This window comes from Coenobita brevimanus, chromosome 7 (assembly GCF_032717465.1).
Source record: "Coenobita brevimanus isolate Jiangsu-jjx chromosome 7, ASM3271746v2, whole genome shotgun sequence".
NCBI classification, from domain to species: Eukaryota; Metazoa; Arthropoda; class Malacostraca; order Decapoda; family Coenobitidae; genus Coenobita; species Coenobita brevimanus.
In genome coordinates this window covers 33,909,860-33,927,335 of record NC_136960.1, presented here as the reverse complement: position 1 = coordinate 33,927,335, position 17,476 = coordinate 33,909,860, and the positions used below count along the sequence as shown (strand labels likewise).

The 17,476-nt window shown below is 39.5% G+C and overlaps 1 protein-coding gene across 7 annotated transcripts in view; it reads left to right on the top strand.

Annotated features, from left to right (window-relative positions):
- Positions 1-17,140, top strand: part of LOC145404478 (mechanosensory protein 2-like) — a 707,991-nt gene extending 690,851 nt beyond the window's left edge. For 5 of the 7 annotated variants that reach the window (XM_080276074.1, XM_080276065.1, XM_080276027.1 and 2 more), the window contains 2 exons: positions 3,325-3,490; positions 16,426-17,140. In XM_080276074.1, the coding sequence (XP_080132200.1) occupies positions 3,325-3,490; positions 16,426-16,527 (268 nt within the window). In that variant the 3' untranslated portion in view covers positions 16,528-17,140. Of the gene's footprint in view, positions 1-3,324; positions 3,491-14,718; positions 14,826-16,425 lie in introns of all 7 variants that reach the window. The other 2 variants (XM_080276047.1, XM_080276037.1) reach the window with 1 other exon arrangement.
- The last annotated feature ends 336 nt before the right edge of the window (positions 17,141-17,476 follow it).

Below are 17,476 nucleotides of genomic sequence, written 5' to 3'. Positions count from 1 at the left end.
CTATTCAATTAGTTTTTTTTTTTTTTCCTGCGTCGTGGAACATTAGATACACGAGAGGCGCAGTTTACTTTGTTATTGTTGATGATGTTATTCAATGAAAACTTTGCAACATCCATTACCAAAGTCGGCCATCCCACAATGCTCATCTTCGCAGGAAGTCTTACTTCCGTCCCTTCTCACCAAGCATCACCATCCCTGTTTCTCCCACACCCACTCCCCTCCATCCATTCCATCCATTTTCTACTCCCCTACCCCTCCCATGCCTCGCCCTAAACTTCTGGCCGGATCTGTCCCCATCATCAACACGGTCCCTCATACAATGCCCATCCTCACCGAATGTACGTGTTTTTATTGATCTAAGTGGAGGTGATGAAGCTGGCATGATTTGTATGGACCTAAATTGCCCGATAATGTCCCCGCGTGGATTTGAACATGATTAAAATGAGGTAGGGCTAGAATGGATCAAAAATGACCTGAATGGATGTGACGACCTGAAATTATTGGATCTAACTGGACCTGAATGGCTCAGAAAGGCCATGAACTGTCCTGATTGAGCGTAAATGGACCTTAATTGCATAAATGGGTCTGGCTGGATTGCACTGGAGATAGTTCACTTATATGACACCCAACTGAACCTGAATGGTGTTTAACGGACCTGAACCGAGATGACGGTGTCTGAATGGATATGACTGGCCTGAAGTGGTCTAAATAACCCGAATATGCGTTAATAGACCTGAATGACTCTGAGTGAACCTAGATGAAACGAATCACCCTGAGTGGATCTAAAAGACACGAATAACCCTGAGTGGACATAAGTGACACGAATGGGCTTAACTGGACGTGAATGGACCTAACTTTACATGAATGAACCTAACAAACCCTGAATGAACCCAGACTGACCTAACTGAGCCTACGAGAACAACGTGAGTCGACTTAAATGACGTGAATAGGCCAAATGGAATCAAAATGGACTTAATTAGATCTTGTTTACGTTAACTGGACTTAAGACCTCTAAATGGACCTGAAATTACCTGACTGGGTCAGAACAGATGTGAATGACCTAATGAGGGTAAAGAATATAAATGGAGCGGACAGAACTGGACCTGAGCTGACTTAACTGGGCCTGGATTGATGTAACTGGGCCTGAACGATCCTAAATAACCTAGTTGAGAGTAAGTTATTATACAGCATGTAGTCTTAAATATCTGAGTTCAATAGCCTAGCCCCGGACCCTTACGCTTCTGATGGTTTACTATGATGGTGGCTGAAAGGATATAGCTGATGTACAATATATTTTACACACACACACACACACACACACACACACACATATATATATATATATATATATATATATATATATATATATATATATATATATATATATATATATATATATATATATATATATATATATATATATATATATCATTATTTGCATACAACTTCGTTCGCAAGACTGTTTCCCCACCAACTGATTGTAATGCCAGCGAGTCAGATTCTGTCCTTATTAAGAGACTTCACAGTAATTATTTGTTGATGGCTTATTTTGCTTATTACTCTTTATTATTCTTTTGCATGTAACCTACACCTTTTCAGCGAAGAAAGACATCACGAGCAGAGAAGGGACCCAAGTTTATCTGAATTTTATCCAAAAAGTTTTTTTTTTTTTTTTTTTCCCAGGAATGGTCTGAATGAACCTGCTCGGGGAAATGTCAGATAAGGGTCGCGTCATAGCTGTTAGTGTTGTTCTCCATCTTTTTGAAAACATTTTTTTTTTTTTTCAGCAACGTGAGCACAGCAGTGTACTGTTCCAACTTCGCTGACTCACATGATAATATTTTTAACATTTTATTTTTTCCGAGTTCCGAAAATCAGAATTCGCGGATGACAGAATGCCTTCCCTAGTCCCCCAGGCCCCCTCCATGACAGATGGCCTAGTGCTTTTCCAAATGGCACACTCAGGAAATTTTTTGTCTTCGTAAAAGTTAAGTGAACACATCAAGGCAACAGTCGAACCATCAGAGGCACGTATTAGCCCAGTTAATCCCTTCAATCACATGACGCCCATTACACTTTGCAAAGTGCAAAGGGAAAAGTTAGTGTGTGTGTGTGTGTGTGTGTGTGTGTGTGTGTGTGTGTGTGTGTGTGTGTGTGTTTGTGTGTGTGTTTTAGAGCTGGTGTTATAGTTCCCATCAGTAATCGTCGCCACGTCCTCACCACGTATTTCTTATCCGATTAGACACACTAAGCATCTACCAAGGAGTAATATCTCGAGACACTTTTTTCAGTTTTTTTTTTATGCCTTTGAAGTCATTGTGTAATCCAAAGCATGTAAAATGACGAGTGTGGTGTCGTCAGAAGACAAGCATGAAACCACCTGCCGGAAAAGCAATCATTCCACTAAAGGCACGTGTTGTGTTCGGTTTTCAACAGTAACAGTACAGGCAGAGTCTGATTCGAGTGTGTTTTCTAGCCTGTTATATAAGCAGGAGGGAAAAAAAGTATTATCTGTTTAGTCAATAGAGGGATACTAGACCAGATGTAAAGTCTGGGAAATGGTATGCATTTACTGGCAATTGTTGATCCTTAGTCAGTTATACTGGTGCTGCGGCCAAATTATTCTATTTAGCATAGGAGAGCTCCTTTTAGGGAAATGGTTAATGAAAGTTATATGTAATCCTGACCATTCGAATAGTGTCATCTAAGCTGAAGAAAATGGTCTGGAGGTAACGAGAATATATGGATGAACACATGCTGGGAATGAAGGGGATAAGCCCTTGCTGTGATTCGGTGGCCTTATATAAGCTTCAGACAAAACAGGGAAGATACCTGATTGTCTGGAAGCTTTGAGAACAATAATCTGCTCCATAAAATGCTGTTCAGTCGTTTATTGTTCGAGACATCCTCAAACATCTGCCAGTTTTGATTTGGAAAAAGGGCCTTAATGATATGATAAACATATTGTAAAAATAGGCTACAATATACAGGTTAATTAGCTGGAAGACACCACTAATACCATATCACCATGTTTGAATGCGATACCTCTCTCGTATCAAGAATATTTGTGCCCAAGTGTCATGTGACATGTGAGGGTTGCCAAGTGATCAGCCCTGTGTGTGTGTGTGTGTGTGTATGTGTGTGTGTGTGTGTAATAATAGGAGCTGTCTTAGGTTCTACTTTTTGGCCACCCTATTACTATTTCTAGATTCAACCTACCCCATCCATTTCTCTGGTGGCAAACTGGTTCTGGTTAGTGATGACAGTGTTGGTGTTGATGATAATGGTGATGATGACATGGACTAACATACGATATCCTTACAGCAAGGACGTTCGCCTTCCGGTCCAACTGCAACGAGCCATGGCAGCAGAAGCCGAGGCAGCCCGAGAGGCTAGAGCCAAGGTGATAGCGGCTGAAGGAGAACAGAGGGCATCCAGGGCACTGAAGGAAGCTGCCGAAGTCATCAACGAGTCTCCTGCAGCCCTTCAGGTAAGACATCACTAACGCACACATCAACACATCATCACCTTTGCCAACACACATTATTACATCGTCATATTTGCCAACACACTTCATCACTCGCTCATCTTATTGGCACACTTTACTCTGCACACGCCCATAGAACATCATCACCTCTGCCAACAAACACATCATCACCCGTTCATCTTACTAACACACTTTACTCTGCACGTACACCAACACAAACTACACCTCAGCATAACCTTTACCAACAAACAATACTGTACACGCACTTGACTGAGCTTCGCCTTTCAGGTAAGACACACACACACACACACACACACACACACACACACACACACACACACACACACACACACACACACACACACACACACACAAGTATTCATGCTGGCTTTGGGGGCTCTGTAGCACCTCTTCCGTACAGGGTTACATGTGTCAGGTTAATTTTTCCTTGTGCGTTTTTTATACAAACTATGTCGATATTAACACAGGGCCGCTCGAAAGATTTTGAGAAACTTTAGTAGGCTATTCTGTGACCCATTATCGGTTCAGTTCTCAAGGAAATTTTAAGTTACAGCTACTGAAGACCTTAAGTGTTGATCATGAAGTGATTACAGTAATTTCATCTAACCTGGCCCAGATTTTCATCCTTTTTGCAACGTATTTCACATAACTCAGTTGGCAGAAAAAGACGAAGCTCCAGCTCTCCATCCTTTTCAAAGCACTTCCTCATGAATAACCTCACTGTATGGTGTTAATCTTTCGTTACAACGTATTATTCAAAATGGAGAAATAGCAGTTTTAGGCCGTTAGAGTAAAAAAAAAAAAAGTATACATGTGCCTATAATGTCATCAGTAACTGTCGCTCCTTAGTGGTTAAGAATTGGACCTAGGTTATCAAAGCGTTTTCTTCAAAAATTTGAACAAAGAAAACCTTCTACGGTCACCCAAAAATCTCGCTAGAACTCTCTTTATGAATAACATAAAAGAATAATAGGGTGCAGCATGCAAGATCAAGATTACTTAAAATGGGGTGCATTGGAGCTGTCTAAGCCTGCAAGATTACAGCCCATCCTGCGCGAGATGTTTGGGCTTGAAAACTACAATTGTCCCACAGTATACCAGTTTTGTCAGTATTGAAGCTTCGTTTTTTTGGCGGGCTTCTCTGTTAATCCCTTCATAGTGTGGTCTTTTGCATTATATACTTGCTTTCTCTACACGAAATAGCCTTCACTAAACACTTCATGAACAGGAAGATCTCGGGAGCCGAATAAAATCGTCTGGAAGAAGCAAGAATAAGTGAAAATGATGTACAGCGGAGCTAATGATTCCCTGACCACTTATGGTGACACTTGCCGTTCCTGGATTTGTTGTTTTTTTACTGTAGGAAATAGAAAAATTCCCTGAATAAGATTTTTTTTTCTTTTATTATTAGTTGTTGGGCTGACGCAGAAAATAATTTCCATTTACGGTAGTGTATAAAGAGAAACTATGTTGTAGCTGAAGAAGATTTACACAAACCAGTATTGGTGCTGGTAAATTATTAAAATTTTATTGAAAGGAGAGCAATATAAACTTGAATCCTATACATCGAAGTACTGGTTGCAGTAACATCGAAACGAAGAGTTATCTAAATAGCTGGAAGTGTTCCACCAAGGTTAGTTACAACTCATCAAAGCATCCAAATAACCGAATACAAATATAAACACGAAATAACTGATTTACTGCGTTGTTTGGTATTCATTTCACCGCTAAATACAAGTATCGTACATAAGGAGCTACCAGTCTTCTTGTAGACAACTTTTTATCGCTTCTGTATGATTATTTATGACCTCGCCAAGAGAGAGAAGCTTTATAGAAGACATCAAGTTGTTTGTGCTTAGTGGGTGAGAGAGTCCGATCGCCTCGCCTGCACGATTCCAACAGCGCCTCTCACTCGTCCTTCTTCTCTCCCTATCTCCTTGTATATCTATCTACCTATCTATGTGTGTGTGTGTGTGTGTGTGTGTGTGTGTGTGTGTGTGTGTGTGTGTGTGTGTGTGTGTGTGTGTGTGTGTGTGTTTGTGTGTGTGTGTGTGTGTTACACCGTAGAGGTTCGTTGACACGTAGAAAACGGCGCGTAGACAGACAAGGCAGTTAATCAAAAGCAGCTGAACACTTCCTGGGTTTTTTTCCTTCTAGACACAGTTGAGACACACTTGCAAAGCACTGTGACTTTTCTCTCTCACTCTGTTTCCATCTTCTCCCACTACTACTCGCTCACTGTCCGTTCACTGACTCACCTACTCTCACCTAATGATTCTCTGACTGAATACTCTGTCCTTCACCGATTAGTTCTCATTGTCTGATTCACTAACTTTGTCACTGACTTTTGCTGTCTGTCCATCACTGACTCACTGTCTGTTCACTGACTGTCCGTAACTGACTCTCGGACACTCACTAAACTGCCACTGCCGTGCGCTAAATCACTGTCTGTTATTGACAAAAACTGAACTAAATTCTGACTGATCGCCGCGCACTCACGCACTCCGTCCGTTACCCTCTGGAAAACTCATTGAACTTGAATTGTCTGGCACACTGCTAGCAAGCCAGGCAGGCCCCTTAATATATCCTCGTGGCTCCCCCCTACTGTGCAGCCCAGAATACTCGTACTGTAGAACCTAGTAAAGAACTCACATTTTCTCTCGCAATACTGCACTTAAATTAACACACAATAACAATAATAACAAGACCTAATTCCTAAGATATGAGAGAATGTAAACAAAACAGACATGCCGAAATCTCCAGATATAAAATGTTAACCTAATCATGTGGCATAATACTTTATTTTTAGAATGTACCTCACATCTCCAGCTACAAAACTGTAACCTGAGTCAGTGACTGAATTCTTAATTTTTAGAATGTTCCTTACATCTACTGGCATAACATTGCCCCTCATTCAAAACTGTCTTCACCAACACAACTACCTAATCTTGTCTATACCAAATATATACGGCATAAACTTCCAAACTAGTGGGTAGTTGCTGTCACCTTTGCTGTCTAGGTGCCATGACGGGAAGACCTGGATCGCCACCGCTGTCAATTTCGTCGCTCCCCTGGGCTCTCCTTTGATCTCCGGTGTCCAGTAGGCCCTTGGATCATCTTCAAGTGCACTTCCTAGGTTCATGATATCCTCTGTAGAAAATACATCAATGCACTTCACCAAAACCCCCATCAGTTGCCCCATTGGTGGCTTCTCCCGACACTGGGCACTCCCGGCAAAGTGGTCGGGAGTTCCTCCTGGGGCTTAACCATATCCTTCTTGCATGTACTTGTACTGCTTGGAGGCTCCTGATCAGCTTCTTGTCACAGTCCCACAACTGTGTCCTGTGACAGTGTGCAAAGTTGGTTATGACAACGGATACTTCTGCCGTAGGGTCAACTAATGTATTGCCCATCATCACTACCCCTTCTGTTATACCATGGCTCCTGTGCTCCACCAATCCCAGGGCAGTGTGCAGCATGTAGATCTTGCAGGGCAGCTGCATCTTTGACGCAGGGGTGGATAACTGTAGGTCGTCTGGTTGTCACTAGTAGACTTCCATGCTCAACTGCCCTCAGCAGAACACTCCTTCCTCCAAGCTGCATCTGCATCGAAAAGAAGTCAAGCAGGCAGCGACAGAACACTAGACAGTCCACACCCAAGATGCAGGGGTCCCCGATGTCAGCACCACACTTGGCCAAGGTCTCTTCCTTTCCTCTCTGCCGCATCCTGACACCTACCAGTCTTCCAAGCCTAGCGTAGCACCCAGTAACTTCCCACAGCCACTGCAAAGTCTCTAGCAGCTGCATATGATCCACCACTTCCAGCTGCCTCTCTGATTCTGTGTCAACGTACACTGGGAACGCTACTGCTTCACTCTCGCCATCTCCCTCGGTGCACCTGTCAGTGGCACCTAAAGGGTGTGCTGGGTGCTGACTCTCAGCCAAGCAAGGACTTCGACCTTGTTACTCACTTCCTGTATTTCGCTTCTCATTTTATCCTTCACTGTGCAGGAACTCTCTTCCTTCACTTCTCTTACCTGGTGGCATAATTTTCTCTACCTTGTTGTGCGCCAGCTCTTGTTTCTTCAGTTTCCTGGTCCCACCCTGCAGCTCTTCACATAGCTGGGAAAGCTCCTGTCTCTGCCCACTTGTTACGTGTCTCCTCCCCGGAGGGGCTTGGGGACGGGTATTGTTTTCACTCAGTTTGCCTGTTTGTACGTTTGTCTGTCTGTCTGTTAACAACTTTACGCCATAACTACTGGTGCGATTTTGACTAAAATTACGGGGATGGTGGGCTGACCCTCTGATTACCTGATTAAATTTTGGGTCAAATTGGGCCAAGGCCCAGGCTATAGGGCCAAAAAATGTGAAAAAAAGGTAAAACGTAGTTTTTTTCGCCATAACTCATTTCACATTCGTCATATCAATATGAAACAAAAACCTAAATGTGCGTCTTTCAAATTTGCATACTATAACATGCTTTATTACATTAGGGGGATCACCCTCCCCCCAGTTAGCGGTAGGGGGGTCATTGTCAGGTGGGTCGGCCCTAAACTTTCAAATGGGCATAAAATCGTCAGTTTTCACCCGATTTACTTCAAATTTGATATGTGAAATCTTTGACTAGATATCCTGTTGGGTTTATACGTCAGCACTAAAATGACTGCCGGGGACGGGTTGGCAGTGCCTTGGCACTGCTTTTTGTTTTTTCCTTTAGTCTTGTGTGTCATTGTGTTTGTGCCTCTTTTTTCTGTTCTAGATATTTCTTTTGTTCTTGCTTTGCTTTCAACACTGAGTATATGTTTCTGTTCTTCATAATTTCTTTTGTTCATTTTTTTTTTCGTTTCTTTTGTTCTTCATGATATTTCTTGTCCTTTTCATATTATTTCTTTTATTCTTCATGATGTGCTTTCAACACTGCGAGTATATCTCCCTTTGTTCTTCTTGCTGCGCTTCTTCATTTTTTTTTTTTTCGTTTTTCATGATGTGCTCTCAGCACTGCGAGTACACCTTTCTTTTTTCTTCTTGCTGTGCTCACAACACCGGGAGCATATCTGCCAGAGATATGTCCGCCGTTTTGTCAGTCTGTTCATGTGTCACCATCCCTCAAGATGTATCCCTGCTCCTGACACAATTGTTACATCATAGAGGTTAGTTGGCACGTCGAGAACGACGCGCAGACAGGCAGAGCGGTTAATCAAGGGCAGCTGAACACTTCTGGGTTTTATTTCTTCTAGGCACGGCTGAGGTACACCTGCAAACCACTGTGACTTTCAGCTTTCACGTAACCTCCATTGCCTCCCACTACTACTTGCTCACAGCCTGTTCACTGACGCACTGACTCCAACTTACTGACTCTGACTACTCTATGCTTCACTGATTAGCTCTCACTGTCTGACTTATTTCACCGACTTTCACTGACCGTCCACCACTGACTCACTGACTGTCTCACTGTTTGCTGACTGTCCATTACTGACTCTCGAACTCTCACTAAACTGCCACTGCCGCGCACTAACTTACTCACCCTGTTACTGACTTAAGTTGAACTCGCTAGACTCTCTGGCTGGCCGCTGCACACTCACTCACTCCGCCTGTTACTCTCTAGATAACTCACTGAACAGAACTGTCTGCCATAATGCCAGCAAGTTAGGCAGGCCCCTTGATATGCCCCCAGAATACTCTAGAGCCTAGTAGATAAATCACATTTTCTCACGCAATAATGCACTAAAATTAACAACAGACAATAACAATAATAACTGAGATTCAATACATGTTAACAGAAACGTAAGATAATGAAGTATTCAAGTCATGGTTGTAATAATGTAAACAATTGGTGCTTCTCCAACCTGTCTTTGTTTATCCCTTAGTAGGTTACTCGCATTTGTGCTGCCATCCTTTACTTCGCGAACATTGTGTATAGCCACCGCGTAGCCGAGGATTTGTAATTCAAGTATCTGCAGAGGATGAATTTAGAAGTGAAATACATAATAGAAGAGAGTAATGCAATTCTTTTATGTTTATTTTTGTATCTGAATCTTTTGATGCATTAGTGATTAATTTTGTAAGCACGAGGCTTCCAGCTACATGGATAATTTTCTCATCATATTGACATCATTGCAACTAGTACAGTGACGGTACAGGATTCAAGATTATCTGTTCTACTTTCTGTAAAGTTGTAACAATTAGCAACACCACTAAAGGTTTTATGTAAATCTCTCTCAGCTAAAAACATGGTTTCTGGTTATGTTAATGGAAACTTATTATACTGGGTCAGGTCAGCACAACAGCGATAACAGTACAACATAAAACGATCTCATGTAAAATATTTTACTACCTACTATAGAAACCAAAGTTCAGGAATGCCAGATGCCTCCAGAAGTGTTCAGGAAAACACGAATTCTACTGTCCATGGACTGAAGGGGTTATTTCTTTCTTTCATTCTTTCTTTATTTATTTTTAATACCAGCTTCCATTACAACATAATGCGGTAAAAAGTAACGGTGTACGTAGAAAATCTATATTGATCAAGATACTGCTTCTGTATAACGTGAAAATAATAATCTTGTAATTAACTTTTACAAGGCTTTATGTTTCTGCCAGCAGCTTCATCTCTCGACAGAAAAAAAAACTTTTACTTAACCACTTCACTCTGATGCCCTATTTCATATTTTTACGATTAACGACCTCATTCACCTTTGGAGAGGCTCTTCGAACTGGAAGGGTTAGTTACAGCCTTCAATGACCTCTTCACAAGTAAAAGTCTGTCCTAAGATCAATAAAGTCGTTTGTGGAGGGAAAAATATCAAAATATTGGATTGAAGGGGTTAACTTACTCACGTCTTCCGTTCACTTAAGCCCTCTGCCTAACCTGGAAATATAAACATGAGCAACTGATACTGAGCATATGCACATGCCACAGATAAATGTTGCTCATACTTTTTACATACGAATTTGACATAATAAAAAGGTAAGACCATCACCCGAGCCATAACAACCCTAACTACATGATCAGATCTTACAAGAAAACACAAATTACAATTTCATCTCTATACTGGTAATTTTACAGATTGATCAAATTATGATCTGGTTGTTCTGTACAAATCACAACACAAACAAAGCACATTGCCGTTTTTCTGTTCATTATCTATCAATATACATTAATGTACAATATCATTATGCCAGTTATTCATGCTTTACACTGACTGAAAGTAGTGTGTGCCATCCGTTAATATTAAAACAATTTTGCATAGAACTGTACTTGTGCTAATTTATAGCAATTTGATATAAATACTGGATATATGTGTCATTCAGTTGCTTCAGAAAGTATGGCACATAAAACTAATTCATATCTAACAGTGTTCCATACATTTTTCCGTGGTTGATCTATTTATGTCGGCTGCGTATTGTTCAAGATTACAACAGTCTCTCATCGAATGGAGTGCATGATAGCAATGTGGTTTCATGATTAATCATTTGTTTGTTCATGTCAGAGTAAAAGAAGTTAGTCCTGGGAATACATACAAAAAACTGTCCTTTTATCTATGTCTGTGTGTGGCTCGTGTCTGGTCTTGTGGCGTTCACAGTAATGTTAATAATCAGCTCTTGACCTGAGCTGCCATTATTCTTACAGATGTGAAGTATATGCTGTTAAATATTGTTATGTCTTGCATCGTATGTTCTAACGTTACTGATGCACGACACCAAAGTTCAAGGCTAAGATAAACCCTTAAAACAATTCACTGTAAACTTAATGCCGATATTGCAAAAAGAGTCGCAGCAAATGCATAGTTAACAATATGCGTTGAGACTAAAAGTAGGAATGAAAAAGTATTCCAGTCATACCAAGTATCGTAAGCCACAAAATTCCTTAAAATGACTGGAAGATAAAAAGTATATAAGCAGTGCAAACTGATGCTGAATATTTTGAAGCCTCCATGACAGCAATGTTGTGTTGTCGGCACTGCAGCAGTTTCAAATACTTGCATCTTTATGGTTAGTACACTTTGAAGCCGACCAACTGCATTTTTTTATTTGTCATACATAAGCCATTACCACCACTGCATTTGCAACATTTATCCAGTACACACTAACATTTATCAATAAGTTTTAATAGCAGTTGTATAGAGAACTACAACTTTAGCCGTTTCAGGAACGTTCTGCTTAGTGCAACCATTAACTTCGGTAAAACAACTAGTAGCTTACAGTCCTATTCTCTGGTGTCCTTCATAAGGTTTTCATTCTCCTTAGCTTACTCTGAAGTTCATAGTGATTAGTGAACACTGCAAGTTTCATCACAATAACTCTATTCTATCTATTAGCTTGAGGGTCATATTCCACCATATTGATGCTCATAAAAAATTATGTCCAGTAACCCCTGATTTTAAATTGCAAGGATTTAGAAAGTGCACGTTCCCTCTGTCCCTTTATCCACCATTAGTGCGTATTAGAGACCCTGCAATATATGACTGTACACCTCTGACATTTTGGCTCTAGATGAATGTGACTGGCTGAGAGTTTCCCTTTGTATTTGAACGCCAGTCGGGTGCATCTAGAGTGAAAATGGCCGTTCTGTCCAACCTCCTATACTGCAGGGCCTCTAGTGTGTATGGATTCATGAACCCAAAAGGCAGCTTAGCGCCCGTAGTTGTCTGTGTAGCCGTGTGTGTGCCTAGCTGTAGTGAGCAAAAAGGTATATTTCGCAGTCCCACCAATAGCTCGACTTGCATTAGAATTATAGTGGTACATCATAAAAGAGAATAAGTACATGTATTGATTATTCTACCGGCATATAGATATAGCTGTCACTTTTCCACTATATCACAGTCACAATGCTTCATACTGAATTAAATATGCTAATGGAATGACTTACATTATTAGTTTGCAGTTATTCATGAATTGCACAATCCTGACTTCCTCTACCTTTAGCTACCGATTCTAATCGAAGATAGTAACTCTTTCTCTCTCTTAGACGCACGGGAAGGGAAACCATATGTCACAATCCACCATTAGTAATTCTTGCCAGCGGTACCCAGCCTTCCAACTGTTGCTTACTTTAATGGGTTCTTTGCGCTAGATTTTAGTATCTTTATTCTTATCTCTCTTAACACAGTAGGAATAGGGTCATCTTTGATCAGTGCCATAATTGACTTTTTCATGTAAATCCTTCCAGAATTATTTCCAGCCAGTTCTGTACAAAGTACGTTACCACCACGATCGTCAGTTAATTGTCAAGCTGGTTAGCTGGGATAACCTTGAGATATATTTACAGAAACATGTCTCCTAAACAAGATCCCAAAAGTTTAATATTGTTACCTAAAGTAATTCATAAATTATGTGAAAAATTTTCTACATAATTTTTCCCTCTATGTCTCTGAACAGATTAATGTTTCGACTGCAGTTACGTGTGGATAAATTATTGGATAATTTTTTTTCGTATCTGATTAGTGCATGGATGCTATAGTCCAGCAGTCACACCACTGTCAGACCGTCGCAGGAATAAATTAGGGCACAGTCTGGCTAACGGCGTGTGTACAGTTTGATCGTTTGAATATTACTGAACCAAAATAACAGTGATCAGTAGGTGAAATATCTGAGATACCAGTTTTCAGTAGCTTTGCTAAGGGCTGGTATAAAGGTTTTGAAATGGTCAGTCTAAAAAACACTAATTACCATGAGAGATGTCAGTCCTCTGTTCTCTGTCATGTCTTTATTATTATTATTATTATTATTATTACTATTATTATTATTATTATTATTATTATTATTATTATTAGGCTGTGAGGTGCAAAGGGTAGGAAGGTCCTCAAGTTCTATGTTTATCGATTACTTTATAGAATCGCTATTTCCCTAGAGTAGCACTTGACGGTATGTCTTAAGTGATATCATTATATCTAGGTCAGAATTACATTAACGTGATTAGTACAAACTACACCATACGATGTCCTACCTAGAATTATTTTACTAATCACCGAATGCGTTAGGAGAGGGCACTGGTAGATCTTCATTAAAGAAAATAAAGCAGTTTCACCGTACAGTAACTTGTGTCTGACAGCTATACTCTATGGCTATTCCCAAATAATCTTTATCTTCTGACAAAGTTGCAGCTTCTTCACGTATCAGGAACCAGTGGCATGATAATCCAGCATCCAGTTTGTCCCATGGTGAAAATATTTGATCCCATATGTCCCTTGTCCCTTGCTTCATTTTTTCTTGGAATAATTTTTAATGAACATGAATATCTGAGTGGCCCACTTAAAATCTCCCTGATGTATGCTATTAAACCCATGATTCTCACAGTTTACAAATTATTTTGGTGTCCTTGTGTGGATGAGTTATTAGTTGCACAATGCCATTTTACTAAAAAAAGGCACTAGAAGCACTCGCACAAAACAGTAACTTAGCACTTTTTAATGAATAAAGCCATGACATTTTCAAATACTGCATGATCTGCCTCAGTCATCCTAGCTGTCGGATATACAGTTTTTTCCAAAATAGTTGAAAGTGATAGTTTCAAGTATAGGCTATACCCCAGCTCGTATCAGACTGACTGTGGATGTAAGGACTGATTACCTCGCTCTAGTTAGCTTTCACCTTAGGCACTTCTTTGAATGGCGATTTATAAGAAGCAACCTCCGGCATGTTAAAGAACACAGTAATGCAGTAGTAAGTCATTTACCATAAAGGGTTCATTCTAAAGCCAGGCACAGAAGGGAGGATTAGTGCCATTTTCCTTGTAACATTTTAGCCACTATCACATTACTTATTTGTCATTGTCAACGATATAAAATATAGTATTTTAAGATAAGATATTTGCCAGCTACACAAAATGAAACTACCTAATGCTAATCTCGAGTACCAAATGAAGCTGATGGCACACAGGTGAGGAGACAATGAGCATGAAACTGTTGATATTCTAACAACCAAAAATCTACTAACTTTCCAGACTTGTAGAAGAACATTTCAGAGATGTTTCAGCTCTGCTAGATCCCTGGCAGTGTTTTACAGTGCCATGATTGTACTATGAGTGCTAACAAAATCACATGCCAAATGAATTTTATTCTGGAAATTAAAATTTTTCATTTCCACAAAAAACTTCTCTTGCCATGTGAGTTTGTTAATTCTCATAGTTAGATAAAACTAATCCAGATATGCAATACTTCCAGCCCTGTTAGATACTTAGACAAAACTAACCACGTATACAATACTTCCAGCTACGCTACTTGCAAACGCTCAGTCAAATATCGGCAGAGAAGAACTCCACCATCATATTCCCTCTTCCAATTGACTTAATCAACAATCTTGTTTCAAAGTAGGAAAGGTGGGTTGGAGCTAAATAAGGATACTACTTGTATTGTACTTTTTTTTTACTTTTGTTTAAACGCAGTTATTCAAAGCTTTGCAACCCCTTAAATAAGCATATTTGCAACCTTAGACGAAGGTGAGGTGTGGCTATGGTACACGAATATTGAGCAAAATTGGTATCAGCTGACAGTAGCTCTTTGTGGCCTTCAGAACATAAAGCATAATCAGAATATTGTAGAACGTTGCCAAACTGCTGTACAGCAAAGCCCTATCTTCTGACCACGGTACTGATAATACAGAGTAATGTATGTACACTGAATACCTAACAAACTTGTCGACCAAGTTGTTAGAACTCAAAGTATTCTTTCAGATTCATGAACTGATGCGGCTATCTCTAGCCATTCCTCATTAAATAGAAGTAGTAACAAAGTAGTCCAATGATCATCATACTCTGTATATAAAATCAATACATTCGTACTCATTTTATTTCACACGGAAATTTGCATCTGTTCAAGAGCTTTATATACACAACGGCATTTCGAAATCTTAGTTCTACTAATAGACTGTGCTTGCTTATAGCTCAGGAATCTGAGGAGGTAAGAGAGCAGAGTAAGTCTGACGGAGTAACTTATACAGTACTATCTTACAGACTAACTCAGCCCTTTCGCCTGTCCTCAGGCGCCTGTAGTTAACTACAGACCTTACAATGGTGGAAGGCCTAAGTAAACAAGCTTCAGTGTGACTGTTCACAGATGGCTGTTCAGTACTGATTTTTTATAATTTGCAGTCACTTGCATAATTACCTATATAGCTTTATATTATGCTACTTGCTCATTTAATGTTTAGTGGTCATACATTTCACTTGTTGCTATCCGGTATGTTTTTACCGACTGAGTAATTTTTTTTTGCCATTTTTTGCTTTCACAACCTGCAAGCTTAAACATCAGTCACTAATAAGAGCACCCTGATACAATACATCAATATCTATATCTCACTTTCATTAGTCTGCACACATTTCTAGGGTTTTGTTGAAATCTTTTATTTTTGCTGCTCCTGCATGACCTGTTTTTAGCTGGTGTTGAACTCGGCGTTTTGTGTTTGTCTTTGTTTATGTGTTTGTGTGTTACAAAATTTGTAATTATAAAATACAGTCTACGTATTTGTAATGTCATTCAGAAGTAAAGGGACGATCACTGCAGAACATACAGGTAATTATGGTTCTACGTACCATTACTTCCTTCGAGCCCTGTACAGTTACAAAGGGCTATGGCTTAACCTTTAATAATATTACAAATGGAGAACATATTAGAGTTAGTCCAATGAGTTTTATTTTCTTGGTAAAACTCGACAGGGTACCAGAAATACATTTAGGATGTACCTTTACTATGTACTCCTATTTGTAATTAGCATAACCAAGTTCTTATCTATAGTGAACAGACACCCGTCCACTATACGTAAGATCATTGTACACTAATCAAACTAAGACTTAAACTCTCACCCCCTAAAGTGCAAGATTTTCATTCAGGTCATTACCCATCTGGTAAGAAACACATGGCCCCAAGATGACTTTGTAATAAAGAACCCATAATTCATTTTTCGTTCGATTTCCTTTCCAGCTGCGCTACCTGCAAACCCTCAACACTGTTTCTGCAGAAAAGAACTCGACCATCATCTTCCCGGTTCCCATCGACATCATCCAGCATTACATGAGGAAATAGTCCACTCAGTTTCTCAGTGATTGGTGAAATCTTAAGTATCATTTCGATATTTAAGGATTTCGATTGCTAATTACTCTCAGATCAGAAAATTTTAGAGGGTAAATTTGTAATGCTGTTCAACTTGTAGTAGTAACAACCTTCTTTAGTTCTTGAACAGGTGTAATTTTTGCCTTAAATTCCTAACCAACAAACTTAACTCCCATGGAAAGTCAGTTATTGATCAATGAAGTGTAGTGTATATAATTAGATTTTTAAATAGCTAGATAATCCAGATATTACCTTGCCTTTGAAATGGTTTGAATAGATATGACAGGGATAGCATCTGTAAGAATTATTTAATTTGAACTCCATTACTAAAACAGTCATTATTAAGTAAACAAAAAATAAAATCATTCCCTAACTATACAAACTCATTATTGTTAGAGACATTTGGACAATATAGCATTATAGAAAAAATCAATTAGATTAATAATAATGTGGTGATTAATATATCAAAGTACACCCAATGCCCTCTACATGGGACGTACCCCATATCCAGTATACTATAGATGAAGTGAAGATATATACTGCATTAGTCATGCTCAACAAGATAATTGTATTTTTACTCCTCTGAGACCGTTGATCATATAGGGTCACATTACCACATAAATCCATACTGCAAATGTTGCTTCGTATTTTCACTGGCATTTTACCTGAAGCCGTGGAGATATACAAATTATGAATTATTCATCCTTGTGCAGACAAATGAAGATGAAATGGACGATTCTCCGTAAACCAGTATGAATAAAGAGCTAACTTCAGAGTTGTGCTATATTTGTATCATGAATGGATATAGGAGGGCAATATGAAATACTGTCACTCCTGAAAACCTGCATTTTTTGTCGAGCATTGACTCGCTATAGCACAACTATGGAACTAGAATTTAAAGGAGTTTTGTATAGAGAACTAT